At 45.0% G+C, this 16,898-nt stretch overlaps 1 protein-coding gene across 1 annotated transcript in view; it reads left to right on the plus strand.

Annotated features, from left to right (window-relative positions):
* The window catches only part of WDFY2 (WD repeat and FYVE domain containing 2), a 66,093-nt gene extending 51,441 nt beyond the window's left edge, over positions 1 to 14,652 (plus strand). The window contains exons 5-12 of the mRNA XM_014965684.1: positions 1,129 to 1,279; positions 3,788 to 3,900; positions 4,814 to 4,940; positions 6,728 to 6,833; positions 10,644 to 10,745; positions 12,307 to 12,437; positions 12,753 to 12,861; positions 13,500 to 14,652. Coding sequence (XP_014821170.1) covers positions 1,129 to 1,279; positions 3,788 to 3,900; positions 4,814 to 4,940; positions 6,728 to 6,833; positions 10,644 to 10,745; positions 12,307 to 12,437; positions 12,753 to 12,861; positions 13,500 to 13,529 — 869 coding nt within the window. The 3' untranslated portion in view covers positions 13,530 to 14,652. The remainder of the gene's footprint in view (positions 1 to 1,128; positions 1,280 to 3,787; positions 3,901 to 4,813; positions 4,941 to 6,727; positions 6,834 to 10,643; positions 10,746 to 12,306; positions 12,438 to 12,752; positions 12,862 to 13,499) is intronic.
* Positions 14,653 to 16,898: the final 2,246 nt, after the last annotated feature.

A 16,898-nucleotide genomic window follows, 5' to 3' on the forward strand; every position in this document is an offset into this window, starting at 1 on the left:
GCAAGCCTCCCATTCTTTGCTGCAACTGGTTCCCCTTGGTAGGGTTTGAAGACAGCTCTCATCTCTGCTGTGTATTTGTATAGGGCAGGCAGCAATCTTCCCGGACTGTTCTGAGAAATTTCTCTGCATTTCAAACAGAGGTTTTGGGTTGGTTTTTTAAGCTTCCAAAAATGTTTAATCTTTCCAGTGTGTCAGCTTTTACACAAACAAAAGCAAGCAGCCTGCTTTGTGCGACACATGTTGCTGGGTCTCAGAGCAGTAATAAAGCAGCAGGGCAGATTGAGGAGTGTGGCATTCACTGCTAAGTTACAGCTGGGAATAATTCTTCATGTCTTTCCAGCCACTTGTTTTATTAAAAAGCCGGCTCAATCAGCACTTCATGACCAAGCCCACTGGTCATTCACACAAAAACCCGCCTGTGCAAGCCTGGGTTCTCTTCCTTTAATGAAAAGCTTTTGATGGCTTTATTTAGGTAGCAGTAGAAATTTATTCCTTCAGCTGTTTTATTCATCTTGCCCAGCTGTGATCTTTTTTTTTGGGAGGGGTAGGAAGGGGGTGTGTGTGTGTATTTTATTTCCTTCTAATTTCCTTTTTAGCTAGTTTACATGCAATGCTAAAACTTCCCTTTGGTGCAGGGATGTGCCTGTGCTGTAACTCACCGTTCTGCTGGGGTGAGACCCACAATCTGCAGCCCAGATCCACCAGACCTCACAGCAGGAGGAGCAGCAGCGTAGGCATCTGCACCGCTGTCATAAAACCAGCTCAAAAGAGGTTTAAGCAGAGCCCAGAGTGCCTTCCACAATGGCAGCTCTGTTGGTGATGATGTACGATGATGGAAGGAAGACTTGTGCTACTGTTGAAGACAAATGGCTGCAAAAGGCATGGAAGGAATTAAGTCTTGCTTCTGCTCTTTCTCATGCAAACGCTGAACATGCAGAGCAGGGACCTTAGAAGCTTGCATGGTAGCTCGTGTCAAGGGGATGGTTAAACACCAGCTGCTTCTGTGGGGAAGGGTGAACGGGTGATTAGGGAGTGGAGGAGTTTGGGTGCAGTTGGTATTTGTGGTGGTGCTGTGTTCCTGTCTTCTTCTCCACAATCTGGTTATGTGTCTGTCTGCTTCATTTTCAGCTCATCAAAGCAGGGTCATGATGATTCTGTTTGTCCTGGAGATGGAGTGGGTGTTAAGCACCGGACAAGACAAAAACTTCACGTGGCACTGTTCAGAGAGCGGCCAGCGGCTGGGAGGGTACCGCACCAGTGCGGGCGCATGTGGTCTGCAGTATCCTTTGCTGAGATCTCAGCTTTATTTCTGCTCTTTGGCACTTAAACAGCCTCTTTGGTTTATTTTCCTAATTGTCCTCCAGATTTTGTGCCCTGCGTACACCAGCGCGGGCGCATGTGGTCTGCAGTATCCTTTGCTGAGATCTCAGCTTTATTTCTGCTCTTTGGCACTTAAACAGCCTCTTTGGTTTATTTTCCTAATTGTCCTCCAGATTTTGTGCCCTGCGTAGGTTCAGCGATTTGTGAGAGAAACCCGTTATTTAAAGCCAATTTTAAAAACTGTCTGTTCTTCTTGCTTTGTCTCCTTAATGCATGGTGGCATATTTAGGTCTAAGCATTTTTGAGCAAAACAATGAGCGATCTGAAACCTATTGTGGTCTGCTTTTGTAATAAATATGGACAGGACCTTCATTTAAACATGCAGGGCATGCTTTCTTCTAAGAATTAACAGTAGCAAAGTAGGTCGGTGATCAGGTCAGCGTGCCTGTGTGTATGCATGGTAAAAATTAAATTACATTAATATAAAATAATGAGTACTTGTCCTTCACTCTGGAATAGCCCAGTGTGTATTGGGAATTTGGGTTAACAAAGGAGTAAATGGCTCCAGAAATGGTACTCATGTGGCTTATTCACCTAGAGCTGCCCCAGCTGCTTGACAATAAAAGAAATATTAATTCAGCTTTATTGCAAATGAAAAGGGAAATGGAAAAGTATGAGCTCTTAGGCTGAAACCAGGGGTTAGCATAAACAGACTTTTTAGTGCCCAGTAGTGTATGTGGTATAGATGGTGTGTGTTTGGCTAGTTCATGGGAAATGAGATTTACTCTAAATTACTGTCTGAACGCGGACTTGCTTTATATCATCTGGTCATTCAGCCAATGTAAATGGCATAAAAACTGAACTTAATTTTTAATTGAATGTTAAATACTTTAGAAAGTGTGATGCAGGAATTTGTCCTGTATTTCCTAAACCTCTCTAGAGAATGGACTGTTTTGAGTGATTCAAAATTTTGGAGGACACTTTAATTTGGGTCATCAGATCATGATGGCCTAGTTGCCCTCTACAATGGAGTGACTACATCAATGGACAAGGGAAGAGGTATGGATGTCATCTATTTGGACTTCTCTAAGGTCTTTGACACAGTCCTCCACAACATCCTTCTCTCTAAATCGAACACACATGGATTTGATGGGTGGACAGTTTGGTGCATGAGCAATTGGTTGGATGGTCGCATCCAGAGGGTAGTGGTCAACAGCTCAATATCCAGATGGAGACTGGTGACAAGTGATGTTCTTCAGGGGTCCATATTGGGACCAGTACTGTTCAATATCTTCAACAACGTCATTGACAGTGGGATTGAGTGCACCCTCAGCAAATCTGCAGATGACACCAAACTGAGTGGTGCAGTTGACACGCCTGAGGGATGGGATGCCCTCCAGAGGGATTTGGACAAGCTCAAGAAGTGGGTCCATGTGAACATCATGAGGTTCAACAAGGCCAACTGCAGGGTCCTGCAGGTGAGATGGAGCAACTCTCAGTATCAATACAGTCTGGACGATGAAGGGATTGAGAGCAGCCCTGTCGAGAAGAACTTGGGGGTACTGATGGATGAAAAGCTGGACATGAGCTGACAATGTGCACTCGCAGCCCAGAAGGCCAACCATCTCCTGGGCTGCATGAAAAGAAGGGTGACCAGTAGGTCAAGGGAGGTGATTCTGCCCCTCTACTGTGCTCTGGTGAGACCCCACCCTGACATCCAGCACTGGAGCCCTCAGCACAGGAAAGACATGGACCTTTGGAGCAGGTCCAGAGGAGGGCCACAAACATGATCAGAGGGATGCTCACCTCTCCTATGAGGACAGGCTGAGAGAGTTGGGGTTGTTCGGCCCGAAGAAGAGAAAGCTCCGGTTGCTCCTAAAATATCTAGTATTGGACTCTTAATGTGGAATTAAATTGGATGAAGAGGTCAGAATCTGTCCAGATAAATGGTTCTTCCAGGTAGTTGAATGGGTCCAGATTTTATTCACTTTAGACTATGATGTGTGATGCACCTGATGTAGCTGACACTTCTCAAATACAACATAAAACAATGCTCTTTCATTATACTTGTATACTTAACCATAATGAAGGATCAAAAAACTAGTAATAGGTATTTTATACAATTTTTGGAAGGGAAACAGAGAGGATCCATCCAACTCTAGCACTTAAGTTAGAGAGCCTATGGAGATGACTCCTCTGTTCGTGGCAAAAGGATACTTCAAAGGTGTTTCATAACAAAGATACAAATCACATCCTCATTTTTTTGCACTCTTTGGTTTACTGAAGGAGACTCTACTATTAATATGAACAGGTATGAGCTTGATGCCTAAAAGTGCACTCTGAATATCTCGAGACTGAAGTGCTATTCACAAAGTTGCAGTATACTCATGTTAAAAGAATTAACAAGTCATGAAAGGAATGCAAAGCTTGTATAAGCAATGGATTTTCCTCAGCATTTATCCATCAGATTTGATGTGGAAACCCGGCACGTGTTTGTTGGTGATCATTCTGGGCAAGTGACCATACTCAAACTAGAGCAAGAGTCCTGCAGCCTGGTTACAACATTTAAGGGACACACAGGTAAGGCCTCAGGAGGAGACAAAATTTGTTTCTTCATCTGTGCTCAGCATCATGGTGGTTTGACTCTCCTGTGAAACATTGGAATGGCTTGTGTCAGTGTACAGCATGGAAGGAAGATAGACCATGAAATGTCCCTACAGCTCAGGGAAGTTTATTCTTTATTGGTAAAACCGAGAGTGATCAGACAACTTCTGTGGCAGAAAACATTGCCATCAGTAGCTGCTAATTAAAGCAGAGTGAGAGTAGAACAAGTTGTGGTAACTCTGGGAGGGAAAAGGATGTTCCTCAAGGAAAGACCCACGTTGGTAGATGCTTTTGCCCAAGTGGAATAGGCACATCTTGGAGGCGCTAACTGCTTGTTTTGCTTGTGCCCCATCACATTTTAAAAACAGCAACTCCAGGATGTGATCTTGCCATCTAACAGAAGATATAGAGATCATTCCTGAGCATTTTCTTTCCTTATCCCTCCTCTCTGATTGAATGTTAATAGCTCAATCACAAGGTAGCACAAGGTAGTTCAATCCTTGTTCTAGAATACTATGAAGGTGCTCATAGTATTTCACACTTGCTTCTCTTTTGTAATAAAATCTATCTCCTGGAACGATGGAGGTGAAAAGCTATGTAGTCACACCATGACTATCCTTCCACCATGCTTTACTGCTCAGTGAATTCATCCGTGTGAGTGCCAGTGGAGCCCTCTGCCCGCAGAAAAGCAGGATGGGGCTTCAGTCAGTTTTCTAGGCTGTTCGTTTTCGACTGGCAAGCACAGTGACTGCATGGCCTTTGCTAAGGAGCCCTGCATTTCAATCACTCTCTCTGTATTTTCTGTTATATTTTTATATATATATTTAACTACATTCCTGTCTTCCACTTTCTGTAATGAAATGATGGTTGTGTGCACCTTCTATTTCAGGTGGTGTCACTGCTCTCTGTTGGGACCCTATACAGCGAGTTTTATTCTCAGGCAGTTCTGATCATTCCATTATAATGTGGGACATTGGAGGAAGAAAAGGAACAGCCATCGAGCTGCAAGGACATAAGTACGTTCAAAGCACTTCCTCCTGCTTTTATGGGAGAACAGATGTGGCTTCTGCCTTTAGCCTGAAAGAAACAGCCCAAAGTTTGCAGTCTTCACATGTCTCAAGCTTGTATGTGTGGTCCATATACAACTGGAATGAGTTCCTTGTTGTGAGTTTTTCAGTGTTGGGCCCACAGGCTGGTTTGAGAGTCTGCAAAGGATGGTGAAGGAAAGCATAATGTTTACAGTCCTGAATGTGTTATGCCAGAGCCTGCGCCCTTTTTGGAAAGAGGAGAGTCCTCAAAGACAGCAGCTTCAGGGAAATTGTTGCTTTTTAGGTGTCAAGGTCTTTCCTTCCCCTAGAGGGAGCATCAGGCTTGGACAATTAGTCCCTTTTTCCTTCATGCTAACTTTTTCCACAGCACTTTACTTTGAACTCAGGCTGCAGGTAACGTGCTTTACATATAGGAGCCTTCACCATCGACTCAACCCAAAGAGTCTTCATCTTTGCACCTACAGACCTCACAGTTGACAAAGTGCTTAGTGACATGGTTTAGTGATGGTTTTTTATCAGAGTTAGGTTGATGGTAGGACTAGATGATCCTAAAAGTCCCTTCCAACCTAGGCAACTCTATGATTCTATGTCCTTGAAGAAAAGTAAGCTTGTCCTGGGCATTGAGGAGAGATCAGAATGACTCTAGTTGCAATGACCTCCTGGCCTTTTAACACTAGCAATGCAGCAAGTTTGTTTCAATGTCTTGGGAGTGCATATACGTGGGACTTATATGCTGCGCTCAGCTCTGGAGAGGCAAAATCCCATGGTGGTTCTGGTCTAACAGTTTCTTACATATTCATACTTGTCTTTCGAGCGATGCTGCACTCTGCTGAGGTACTTGGATGCCCCTGGGATTTCGGAGCACTGCAGAGCTCTTGCTGAAATTCCCAGATCACCCTCATACACGACCAGTGGTGCTTGCTAATGGACTGCTGCTAGATTTATTGCTGTGGAAATCAGTTCTCCTAATACGAAGTTAGCCTCTGGATCTTAATCAGAGAATAGTTTGGTTGGAAGGGACCTTTAAAGTTCATTTAGTCCAAACCGCCTGCAATGAGCAGAGACATCTGTTGGCTGGCACTGTACTGCGTAGAGACTTGGTCCTAAGGATGTCGCCTGGTTTTCTTTCTTTTATGAAGTAATGAGCACAGCTTTGGGGCTTTAAATTGCGTTATTTCTCCCATATTGCTTTTTCCTTAAAAGAAGAAGCAAAAGCATGTAAATCTTCCACCTTACCTTGGGAAGGCTTAGGAACAATTTAGTGATTCCTATATTATTTTTAAAACTCTCTGTGCTTGTTAGTACTAAAAGAAAGTCTTCAGTCATTCCTCAGTTCTTCATTCCTATTTGTCGCAGAGATTTACAGAAGCAAAGTTGTTACTGACTTTCTGACAAGAAAGTACCTTACTGGGGCTGCATTTCTGCATCCAGACATGCCTTTGGAGAGGGCCGGCACTGCAGCTCTGTTCAGGCTTCCCAGTGCAGCTGTGACCTCCCATCTCAGGAGCCCCAAAAGCAGTTATCAGAACAGGTCTTTGCCTTTGTGGATGCTGCCCAGATGAGCAACACTCTGGTTCTGGTCCTGGCTGGGACCAGCAAAGACCAATTTGCATCTGATGGACACCATGTACAGTGAGAGGGAGGGGAGGACATATGGGCAAACAAGTAGTTTATACTACTTTATTGTATATTCTGTGCTTACTTGTGTGCTCGCCATAGATGGTTGATTAGTAACTGTCTCGTTTCTTTTTCAGCGATAAAGTTCAGTCTCTCTCCTACGCTCACCACACTCGGCAGCTCATCTCCTGTGGTGCAGATGGGGGAATCGTCGTCTGGAACATGGATGTTGAGAGGCAGGAGGTAGATACTTGATTCTTGTCAATTTGGTCTGAAGCACTGTTGGGAACATTCTGAAATGTGCGACTTTCAACCTGAACAATATCATTCCAGGCTTTAAAAATGTTTTTGGACATGCTCCAGTTGTTATACAGCAATTATGCCGTGCCTTTGATAATATGGTACAGGGGAAATTCTCTGGCAGAAAATGCTTATTAAGTAGGCTGCTAAATGGCTCTTACCCTTTACATTACTGCTCCAAAAGGCATTCTCTAAGGAGGGTATTGTGAGGTGTTCTGCTTTGTTTTTCAGGACAACTTGAGAAATATTATCAGTTCAGAGGTAAATGGATAGATGGATTGATAATTATTTGGTGTTTTAAGCAAAGAAAACAAGAAAGCTCTTTGTCATCTCTGGAAACATGCAGTCCCCTTTTTTTTTGTTGTTGTTTTTTTCCTATGTTCTAGCTAAAAAGACATTTAACTGGGGCTTCAATCTCACCCGCTACTCAATCTTGCTTCCCTCTGGTGTAACCACTCAGAAGTGGAGTAAAAGATGACTGTGCCGCTCCAGACAGCAAGGTTTCACCCACGCTCCTCTAATTGCTTTTGTGCTGCGTGTCCAACGAGTGTAAGGGGGTGCAAAAACCCATCCCCGGGTCCTTGGCGCCGCGGGAGCAGCCTCCGCTCGGCAGTTTGGGAGCCCTGACTCAGAGAGGGGGAGCGAGGCCTGCGCTGGGTGAGTCAGGCCTCAGCCCTGCTCCCCAGCCTGGCACGTCCCGGTAACATCAGTCACCTCGCTCCCGCAGGGGTTAGGAAGGCACCCCGACTCCCTGCAGAGGGTAGATCTCAGCAAGGCTTTTGGCAGCATGGGCTTGCACCAGCTCTGCTGGTTCTCCAGGGTTTTGGCCTCCCCTGATGGTGTGTGTCTCCCTGGAGCCAAGGAGGAAAGCTAAGTGGAAAATTGGATTAAAAAAAAAAAACCCTACTGAAACAGGCCTAGGCAGGAACTGAGCTCCCTTTTTTATGTGAATTAGCATTCCAGTTGGCTCTCTTTAATGGCTAATCTAATGGCCAATTATGTCATCAGCTCCAAAGTGAAACGAAAGCAGAGCGGCTTCCTCCTTCCCAACAGATGTTTCCTTTTTGCTGCAACTCCAACATCCAGAAATGAAAACCTTTATTTATTTGCTGCCTTCGAAAGGCTACAGTAAGGGTTAAGACTGGCTTGTCACAAAACAGGCGGCAATGCTGTGAGAGGGCTGGTTTGAAAAGTGGAGGAGAAATATAATTAGCTAAATGAGGGCTTAGCAGCAGGTGCTAACGAGGGCGCTGCTTTCTCTGACTATGGCTATGTGGGCTTGTTCCCTTTATGGGTAGCTCAATAGGGTGTTCATGGTGCTAAATCACCTCCAAAACATGAACTTTTGGGGTTGTTAATACCACGCCTTGGTTTGGGGTTCTAGAGAGTTTTCTTCTGAATTTTGGCTTTGGGATTTCTGCCCGTAGGGGTTTTCTCTGTGATGTGTGCTCAGTACTCACTTTGATGCTGTCAGATTTTCCCACATCTCTAAGATTGCATTAGAGTGAATTAAGCCATTTTAGCCCTTGATTCCTTATTTTAATCTCCAGTTTTTTTAAAACTGGAAGTGGAGAACATCTGAAAGGTGCTAGACGCTGTGTTTCTATTAGACTACAAAGTGGTTACTTGTCACGAGCAAAATGTCTTCTTCATGTACAGTGTTCAGATGCTTAAGAGATGAAAACTTTTATACATGCAGATGTAAATCCGTAGGCATTAAATGAAAAGACTGTTGCGGATAGAAAACGCAGGGATTTGTCCCAGTTACTCTTCAAAGTAGCTGTCAGAAGAAGCTCTAATCAGGTAGTTGCTTTATTGCTGGGGGTCAACGCTGTCCTGAGAGCTGAGAGCCTCCATCAGCCTTACCTTATCTTTGCCTCGCCTTTGTATTATTTTTAATTCTCAATCTCAACTGTGTTTCTCACCATTTTAAATTGCAGCATGTCAGAAGCCGGTGGCTCTGTTAAACTAATAGCACTTCTTCACAAAGTCTTCAATGTTATTTAGTGTTTATTTAGTCGCACAGGGTTGGTGGGAGCACATTGCAGTTGTGAGGCAGCACTGGCAGGGCTGGCCCTGTCTGGCAGGGGCTGCCCCACTGCGGGGACAGGATGGACCTGCTTGCCAGCTTTGGGCTGAGCTCTTGTCCTGGTGGGGCTGAGAAAGGAGCAGAAGTCATCTGCTGGGAAGAAGTGTCACTCTTGCTAAGCCAGGTTAGGACAGAGAGACTGACAGCCACTGGAAAGGGGTCAAGAACCAAGACTTTTCCTAAGTCTCACATCCTAGGAAGGGTTTCCTAAACATTGCGGGGAGATGCACTGCGGGTCCCCCAGCAGCTCAATGGAGGACAAGTGTTGGGGAACCCAAATGTAGGGGAGGAGATTGACTGCCCCCTCCACATGCCCCCTGCCATGTCAGGTATTACCTGAGCTTTTTCAGGGTCTGTCAAGACCTGCTTCCCTACACCAGAACATCTGGTCCATGCTACTCTGCATAGCAAAACCTAGCTGTAGGAGAAAGAATTACCTTTAATATTTTCTTTCTTTAAGTCTTACCTGCTTCATCTAAGGGCCCCCTTACCACAGAAAAGACATTGAGGCACTGGAGCAGGTCCAGAGAAGGGCAACGAAGCTGCTGAGGGGTCTAGAAAGTAAGGCTTTGGGGAGAGGCTGAGGGAGCTGGGGTTGTTCAGTCTAGAGAAAAGGAGGCTGAGGGGAGACCTTCTCACTCTCTACAGCTACCTGAAAGGAGGTTGTAGTGAGGCAGGGGTCGGTCTCTTCTCCCAAGTCACAGGCAATAGGACAAAAGGAAATGGCTTCAAGTTATGCCAGGGGAGGTTCAGATTGGATATCAGGAAAATTTTTTTACATTGAAAGGGTTATTAAGCATTGGAATGGGCTGCCCAGGGAAATGGTTGAGGCACCATCTCTGGAGGTATTCAAAAGATGGGTTGACATAGAGCTTAGTGGCATGGTTTAGTATGGGTTTGTGTTTTGGTTTCTTGTTTGTTTGTTTTTTAATCAGAGTTACGTTGATAGTTGGACTAGATGATCTTAAACGTCCCTTCCAACATGGACGATTCTATGATCCACACCATGGGTGCACTGCGTTAGGAAATGGAAGACCTTCCTTCCATCATCTTAGTGTAAAAGCAGGGAAAAGAGCTGGTTTGGGTTTTAGGTTTGCGCGAGTGAATCTCATCTTGCTCACCCCTATGTGTGATTTGTGGCAAAGGCACCTCTGACAGCAGGAACGCCTCTTACAGTATTAAAAGAAAGAAATAATAATTAAAAAACTAGCGCATTTCTGATACCTCCCCCTTTTCTCCAGATGAGTAGCTTGGCTATTTGAAATACTAGTTGCCTCCAGCTCCCGCCAGAGGCAATAGCAGATGGTAAATGCTGTCCAGACAGGACAGGACAGAATGTTTTTATATGCTTAATTCCAAACTTGGAGAGGTGGAGGAGGCTTGTTTGTTCCTGGGTTATTTATGGTCTTATAATCGAACTCTGCTTCATGATTTGGGTGAGAAGTGTTCTTCCCATGCTCTTCAAGGCTCAGAAATGAGCCAAAATAGACATCCCACAGAACATTCAAAATGGCATCTTGTGATAATGGGGGTTTTACATGCATTTTAGTTGACCATGTTAACACACCCCAATACATCTTCCTCATCCTGTCTCTGGGCTCCATTGGAAGCTTTTCTGTTTGTTGCTCACTCCCTCGTTCTGTCCATGTGTATGTGTGTTGCAGACCCCTGAGTGGCTGGATAGTGATTCCTGTCAAAAATGTGACCAGCCTTTCTTCTGGAACTTCAAGCAAATGTGGGACAGTAAGAAAATAGGCCTCAGGCAGGTTTGTATGCATCCTTTGGTGTCTTAACATGGTACAATTAGGCTTTTCTCTCATAATAGTTTGTGGTAACCTTTTTTTCCCCTAAAGCCTTGAGAACTTTCATTTTGCTCTTCTACTGAGTGCTCGATAGTGGGACAGTGGGCTCCCCTCTGGAGAGGCTTGATTTTGTGATCAGAATACTTTTTTTTTTTTTTTTTTTTCTTTTTTTTAATACTTTGTTTCCACTGCAGTATAATATTTTATCAGAATTTTTTTTTTTTTTTTTTTTTTTCCAGTCAGTCCCAATGGCAAATGCATGTAATAGGCCTTGGGCTGAGGAAATTGTTTTGGGGACTTCCATGGCTTTAGCCATGTGGGATTTTGCTTATTGTTAGTTGACTGTGTTGTAGAGAGAAATTTGCAGCTGATTTTTGGACATGGTGCTGGAACCAAAAGTTGTTTTCAATGGGCTTAAGTAAACATCTGTAACTGCTCAGGCTGTACTGGAAAGAGCTTATTGGTCTGCTTGGAACACACCACTGTGTTTTCCTACCCAGCAGGAGAGGGCTGTGGATCACAGACTCTGGGGAGGGTGGCGTAAAAATTCTGACGGGGATTTTCTCGTGGAGCTTGGAGAAGCCAGGTGTCTGGGGCAGAGCTGAGCTGCATCTTCTCTTTGTGTAATGCTCATCACTGCGGAGCCTGGCTCTTCTGCAGCCTGTGAGGCAGCCCTGTGGTCCTACACAGCCAGTGCATGAGAAAACGTGAGGCGGGTAGCATCAAAATGCAGAAATGCTAGTGCTTCTGGGGCTGAAAATGGCCAAAGGACTTGACCCGGATGATTAGATGGTACTTAGAGGCTGGGATGGGACTCCAGAATGACACTTTGCTAATGTAGCCCTGTCCTTCCTTGACCTGGAGATGTTTTAATGTGTCACATGCTGCTGAGTGGTGGTGTCATCCCCTACCACCCCCAAAGTGAGACTCCCAGGGACAGGGTTAATTATAGCTCCTAGCCCTGCGGCCAATGCCCGGCTGGCTGGGACACACAAGGTGCTTAGGGGCCTCCTTGTCCTGTCCTCCCGTCTCTAGCTGTGCTAACAAAAAGATGACAGCTTGGATTTCCTTCTTCCACCTTCTACCTTGCTGAAACCCCCCTGCAACACTGGTCACACTCAGTGAAGAGGCCCTGACTCACAGCCACATCCATAGATGCCAAATGGTGGAGGCAGCGATGATTTACTGGGTGGTGAATAGTGTTACCCTGGAGCTTGGGAGAGAGGTAGAGTCCACCTAGCCTGGGTAGTGCTTTTTCTGCCACTTCCCAGTGTCCGTACTAGTGACCAGCTGCTGCTTGCCCCAGGTAGTGGAGGAGGGGGAAAAAACCCAATATTTTGATTGTTTATTGTTTCCCCCCGCCCTATTTATTCTGAAGTCCTTGCCTGTTTTCCTTCATCTTCCCTGGAAGAGTCACTTTCCTGTTGGCTGGTTCTTGCTGGAGTGAGATGGTAGAGCCAGTGGGACCTGAGCAGTGATCTGGGTTTGTGGCTGAAGATGTCTTTCCATGTGTTGTCTCCTACAGCATCACTGCCGGAAGTGTGGGAAGGCCGTGTGTGGCAAATGCAGCTCCAAGCGCTCCTCCATCCCGCTGATGGGGTTCGAGTTCGAAGTGAGGGTCTGCGACAGCTGTCACGAGTCCATTACGGATGAGGAGTAAGTGTGGACGCTGAGCCACCTTGCACTGGAGTGGAGAAAAACTCCTGCAGCTGGGAGGGCCTGGGCGGATGCAGGGCTCTGGGTGGGAGCGGAACAGCAGGAAGCCTCTGTGGTGCCAGCAAACCTCAAGGGATGGAGAGCCCTCCACCCCTGCTCCTCTTGTGCTGGAAAGGTCTCAAAGTGGAGTTTACAGACAGGTTGCTGAATGCTGACTTACAGCAGCACGCAAATACTAATTTCCTTGATAGAGAACACTTTGGGGGAAAATCCTGCAGTCACAGTCTTTGCTGATTCTTGGATTTCTTTCTTCAGGCGGGCGCCCACGGCTACTTTCCATGACAGTAAGCACAACATCGTTCACGTACACTTTGATGCCACCAGGGGATGGCTGTTGACCTCGGGGACAGACAAGGTTATTAAGGTAGGAACAAGGAGGTTGCTCTTGCTCCTGTATGTCATTTCCCCTTTCTCTCCCATGTGGTTGCAGGTATGTCCTACCTGCTTTCTTCCACCCAGAGACCCCTCACTGGTGAACTCGTGCCAAATAAGGACCAAGAAGGTCTTGGTCTATAACGTTATTGCCTGAAGGGGCTGGGGCAAGTGCTCGATGTATCTTTTCCTCTGGGAAGACAAACTGTATTTCAACATGGAGAATCTCCATTTGTGTGGCTAGATAAAGAAATAGCTAAAATAATTAAGTTTATAACAAAGCTGGAATAATTAAAAAAACCACAACTCGCAATTTGTTGTGACTATGTTTAACTTTCAAGTCAGCAATACAGTGTGGGTTTTTTGGTTTCTCTGAAAGCCAGCTATGAATCTGGCTCATCAGGGTAAAGCATCGTGACATAGAGAATGTCGTTTGGTCAACCTCAACCAGTCTGACATAAGTGCTAGAAGATCAAATCAAACTTCACCAGACTTGCTGCATCCACCTCTAACCACATAGACTCTCTTAAGCAAAAAACAAGGTGCAAATTATTTAGAGATGACATTATGTACTGTATTATTATCTTTTACCACTATTCACTATGTTATTATATCTTGTTGTATTAACAGCTGTGGGATATGACACCAGTAGTGTCTTGATGGTACATCAGTGGAACTTGTAAGGTGGTATTTACAGACGAGACAGATTTCCTAACCCTAATCATACTGCAGAAGATAAATAACGCTGGGCGCGGCCGGCAGGTGAGAAAGGAGCTAATGCGTTTACAACGATTTTACGTCCTCTGCTTGATCAAGGCTGAACATTTGCACGAAGACTCTTTCCACTTACTCTCAAAATATACAAGAAGGTATTTTTTTAACTAACGGTTTGTACGATCTGACTTTTGGTTGTCTCGAGTTTGTTTGGAAAATCCGTATGTGGTGCAATTTTTAGTTTTTTTTTCTATTTCACTGTGTCAAGATACTTGCTGCTTTGTACAGAGGGTTCCTGGGTTGTGTCCTACCATGTGAGTTTTCGGTATCCACATACTGTGTAAGGCAATCGGCTCTCCCCACAGCGAGTACCTAGTGTTTTGGGGTGCTTCTGCTGACCATGCTCTCTTCAGTGGAGGAACTCCAGGCGCGGCATCGCATATTCTCCAGGTGGACCACCAAGGAGCTGATGGACTATTGCAATTCCTAAAAGGGCTCTACCATCTACTTGTCCTAGCGGACGTCATCCGGAGAGCATTTTATTGGCTTGTGGTAGCTAAAATCCAGCTTTCTGCCTCTTTCCTTGCTGCACAAGTTGCAAAACTAGGGGGGGAGGTTGCTTAGCAACTAATTTCTACAAAAACTGAAATAGTTTTCCAGCTCAGAGCATTACAAGGAGCACACAGACCCGCTTGAGTTTGATGAGGCTGACAGGCTGATTCAAATTAAATTACTGGCAACAGGAACTTTTGGGAGTGTTTGCAGGGAGAAAGGGGCGGGGTGGGGGGGCGGTGGGCACAAATCTAAAACTGATCTAAGTCTGAAAAGTCTGGTTTACCTCTACCTCTACCTTGCGCAGCAACATTTCAGCATTTATACCTGTCTGTGTTGTTGTAAGATTAATTTGATTTTTCCATTTTCCATATGGTTAGTCATATTTATTTTTTCAAATGCTGATGGTTTTTATTAATTTCCTCTCTAGACCAGAAACTGATATTGCTGAATGATGCCCATTGTCCTGTTGTCATATTTTAAGGTTTCTTTTAAAAATAAAAAGTATTTAAAAACCTGCATTGACCCAAATTACCTTTTTAGAAGGATGTTGTCAAGATGAATAAACAAAAAAGCCCTTTTTTCCAATAGGATCTTCTCTGAAGAGTCAGTTCTTCAGCTCTTTAATCCATTTCACTTTTTAGCAGCCTATTGCTGATATGCTTCAAAGGAACTGGTGTAGAAAATAGAACTGTGGACCAGACCCAGGGTTTTCCCCTGTCTTTTGTTTAAGGAGGCCTCATGGTCTGTAGCTGCTGTGACACAGCACATCAGTGGTGCTCAGTCTCACCCCATTTTGGGCTTGACTTTTCCCCTCCAAAGTGGGGAGGCCATGATGTTTACCACTACAGAGCACACAGCTACCTGGAGAAGCTTTGTAGTTTTGCTTGAGTGATAACAGCAAAGGAAAATAAAGCTTCTCCTTTGTTTGCCCAGCAGTAATTCACTTCTGAGGAAACAAAAAGGTTAACGCAATCCATGGCATTAATTCTAGACCAGTGAGCTTCCACAGCAAAGGATGAGGGGAATTTCATGTGCGTGTAGTGGGATGGCTACGTATTTTCAGGGAAAGTTCTCTTTTCAAACATCCTGTAAACTGTGCTTAAGCGTTTTGCAGTCATGTTCTCTGAAATGATGCCACCCTGGCTTTCCTGGTCACACACCCTGTTATTGGTTCCCTTCTAGGCAGCATATTTTAAAGCATATTTTCAAACATAATTCACACAGCATTAAAGATTCTTTTTCCAGCCTGAATGTTAATTGTTTTCTAAGTCCTCCCACTTGCTCTCCTGGAAGCTGGATGCTTGTTTTCTCTTGGAAGGCTTTTCATTACACCTTGTGCATTTGTACCATGTTTGCTGATGACTGAAGTGTTCTTGGCTGATGAAGCTATGCAAGATGAGCAAGTCGCCTGCCAATATTTCATTCCAGCTGGAGAAGCTGTATGAAGTTTTGCTGGACTACGCTGTTCCACGTTACCTTGGGCTCAGGGCCTTTTGGCCAAAGACCTGACTTGTTTTGCTGTGCGGAGAGTATCTCTCGCAGTGGCAGAAACATGGAAGCACTGAAGTGAACTTAAGTCACTCTTCAGCATTCTGTTCCTGAGGAAACGTAGTGGTTGCAACAAGCCTGGGACTCCAGCGTGGATTGTGCTTGCCCTGGTGGAGCAGTGGAGTCAGCAAGATGAGGATCTGCCCCATGGTCAGCGCCTAGTCCTTCTGCATGTGTAACATTCAAACAAAGGTGAGGAATTGACTCCAAAAGGAGACTCAGTTTGGGACAGAGGTGTGTTTGGACTGCTCTGCAGTAAACTCTTGGCCACCCCACCTTCTCTTCCACGCTGTTGTGGGTTCAGTGTTGCTTATGGGTGGGTGTTGGGTAAACAAATCCATTTTGCAAAATTTCCCTTGCTGTTCTTTCCAACTAAACGACCTGCAGGGTTATCTGAATTTAACTTGAGCATTCCATTATCTTGCAGTATCAGAGCAGAGTGGTCTTGGCTTAGAAAGTGATATAAGCTGAAAGTGAAGCTGGCGGAGAAAGGGAAGTGTGTCCCTTTGCTATGACCTTAAGAGCTGTGATGTAGAGATATGAAGGGAAAATAGTTGTCCCTAGTTCAAAAAATAATTCCTTTTCCTCCCAAAAGAAACAGGAAGGATTTGACACTGGGCGAGTTAAAATGCCTGCCTTCCTGTTGTGCTGTGTTAGGGTAACACTCTCAATCTCTTCTGTCTTCTAAATCCACACAAAAAGGGATCCCTGATGCCTGCTCCTTTTATTTCCATTTTAGTTGCTGAATAATGAATCTGAGCTATGTTTATGAATTGCATTATTGGGGAGCAAGGGGTAGGGTGTGTTTTGGTACAGATGGAAACTGCGCAGCACCCCACGCACGCTCAAACAAAGCAAAGTCCCTTTTTCCCCAGGGGCTGCTGACGTGCGGCATCAGGCTTTCAGTGATGCCTCCTGCTGCGCCAAGGGGCGTACAAACAATGCTGGCCTTCCTCTGATCTTCACTTCAGAAACATTGATTTTCATTTCTCACTTAGCTGGTGTTTCCTTGGAGGAAGAAGCAGTGTTCTTCAGAGCATTCTTGGTTTTAAAATTAACAATATCTGTAGCACTTGAGCAGGTGATGGGGCGGGCACTGGTTGCATACGCAGTGCCTGAGCTGCCAGCTTGAGTCATTTGTGTTTCAGGTGGCTGAGGGAAGATCAACCTGAGCCCCAAAAGTCAGTCTTTTTAAGCTGAAAATATTTAAGT

Source organism: Calidris pugnax, unplaced genomic scaffold, assembly GCF_001431845.1.
Source record: "Calidris pugnax isolate Ruff unplaced genomic scaffold, ASM143184v1 scaffold20, whole genome shotgun sequence".
Lineage (NCBI taxonomy): Eukaryota > Metazoa > Chordata > Aves > Charadriiformes > Scolopacidae > Calidris > Calidris pugnax.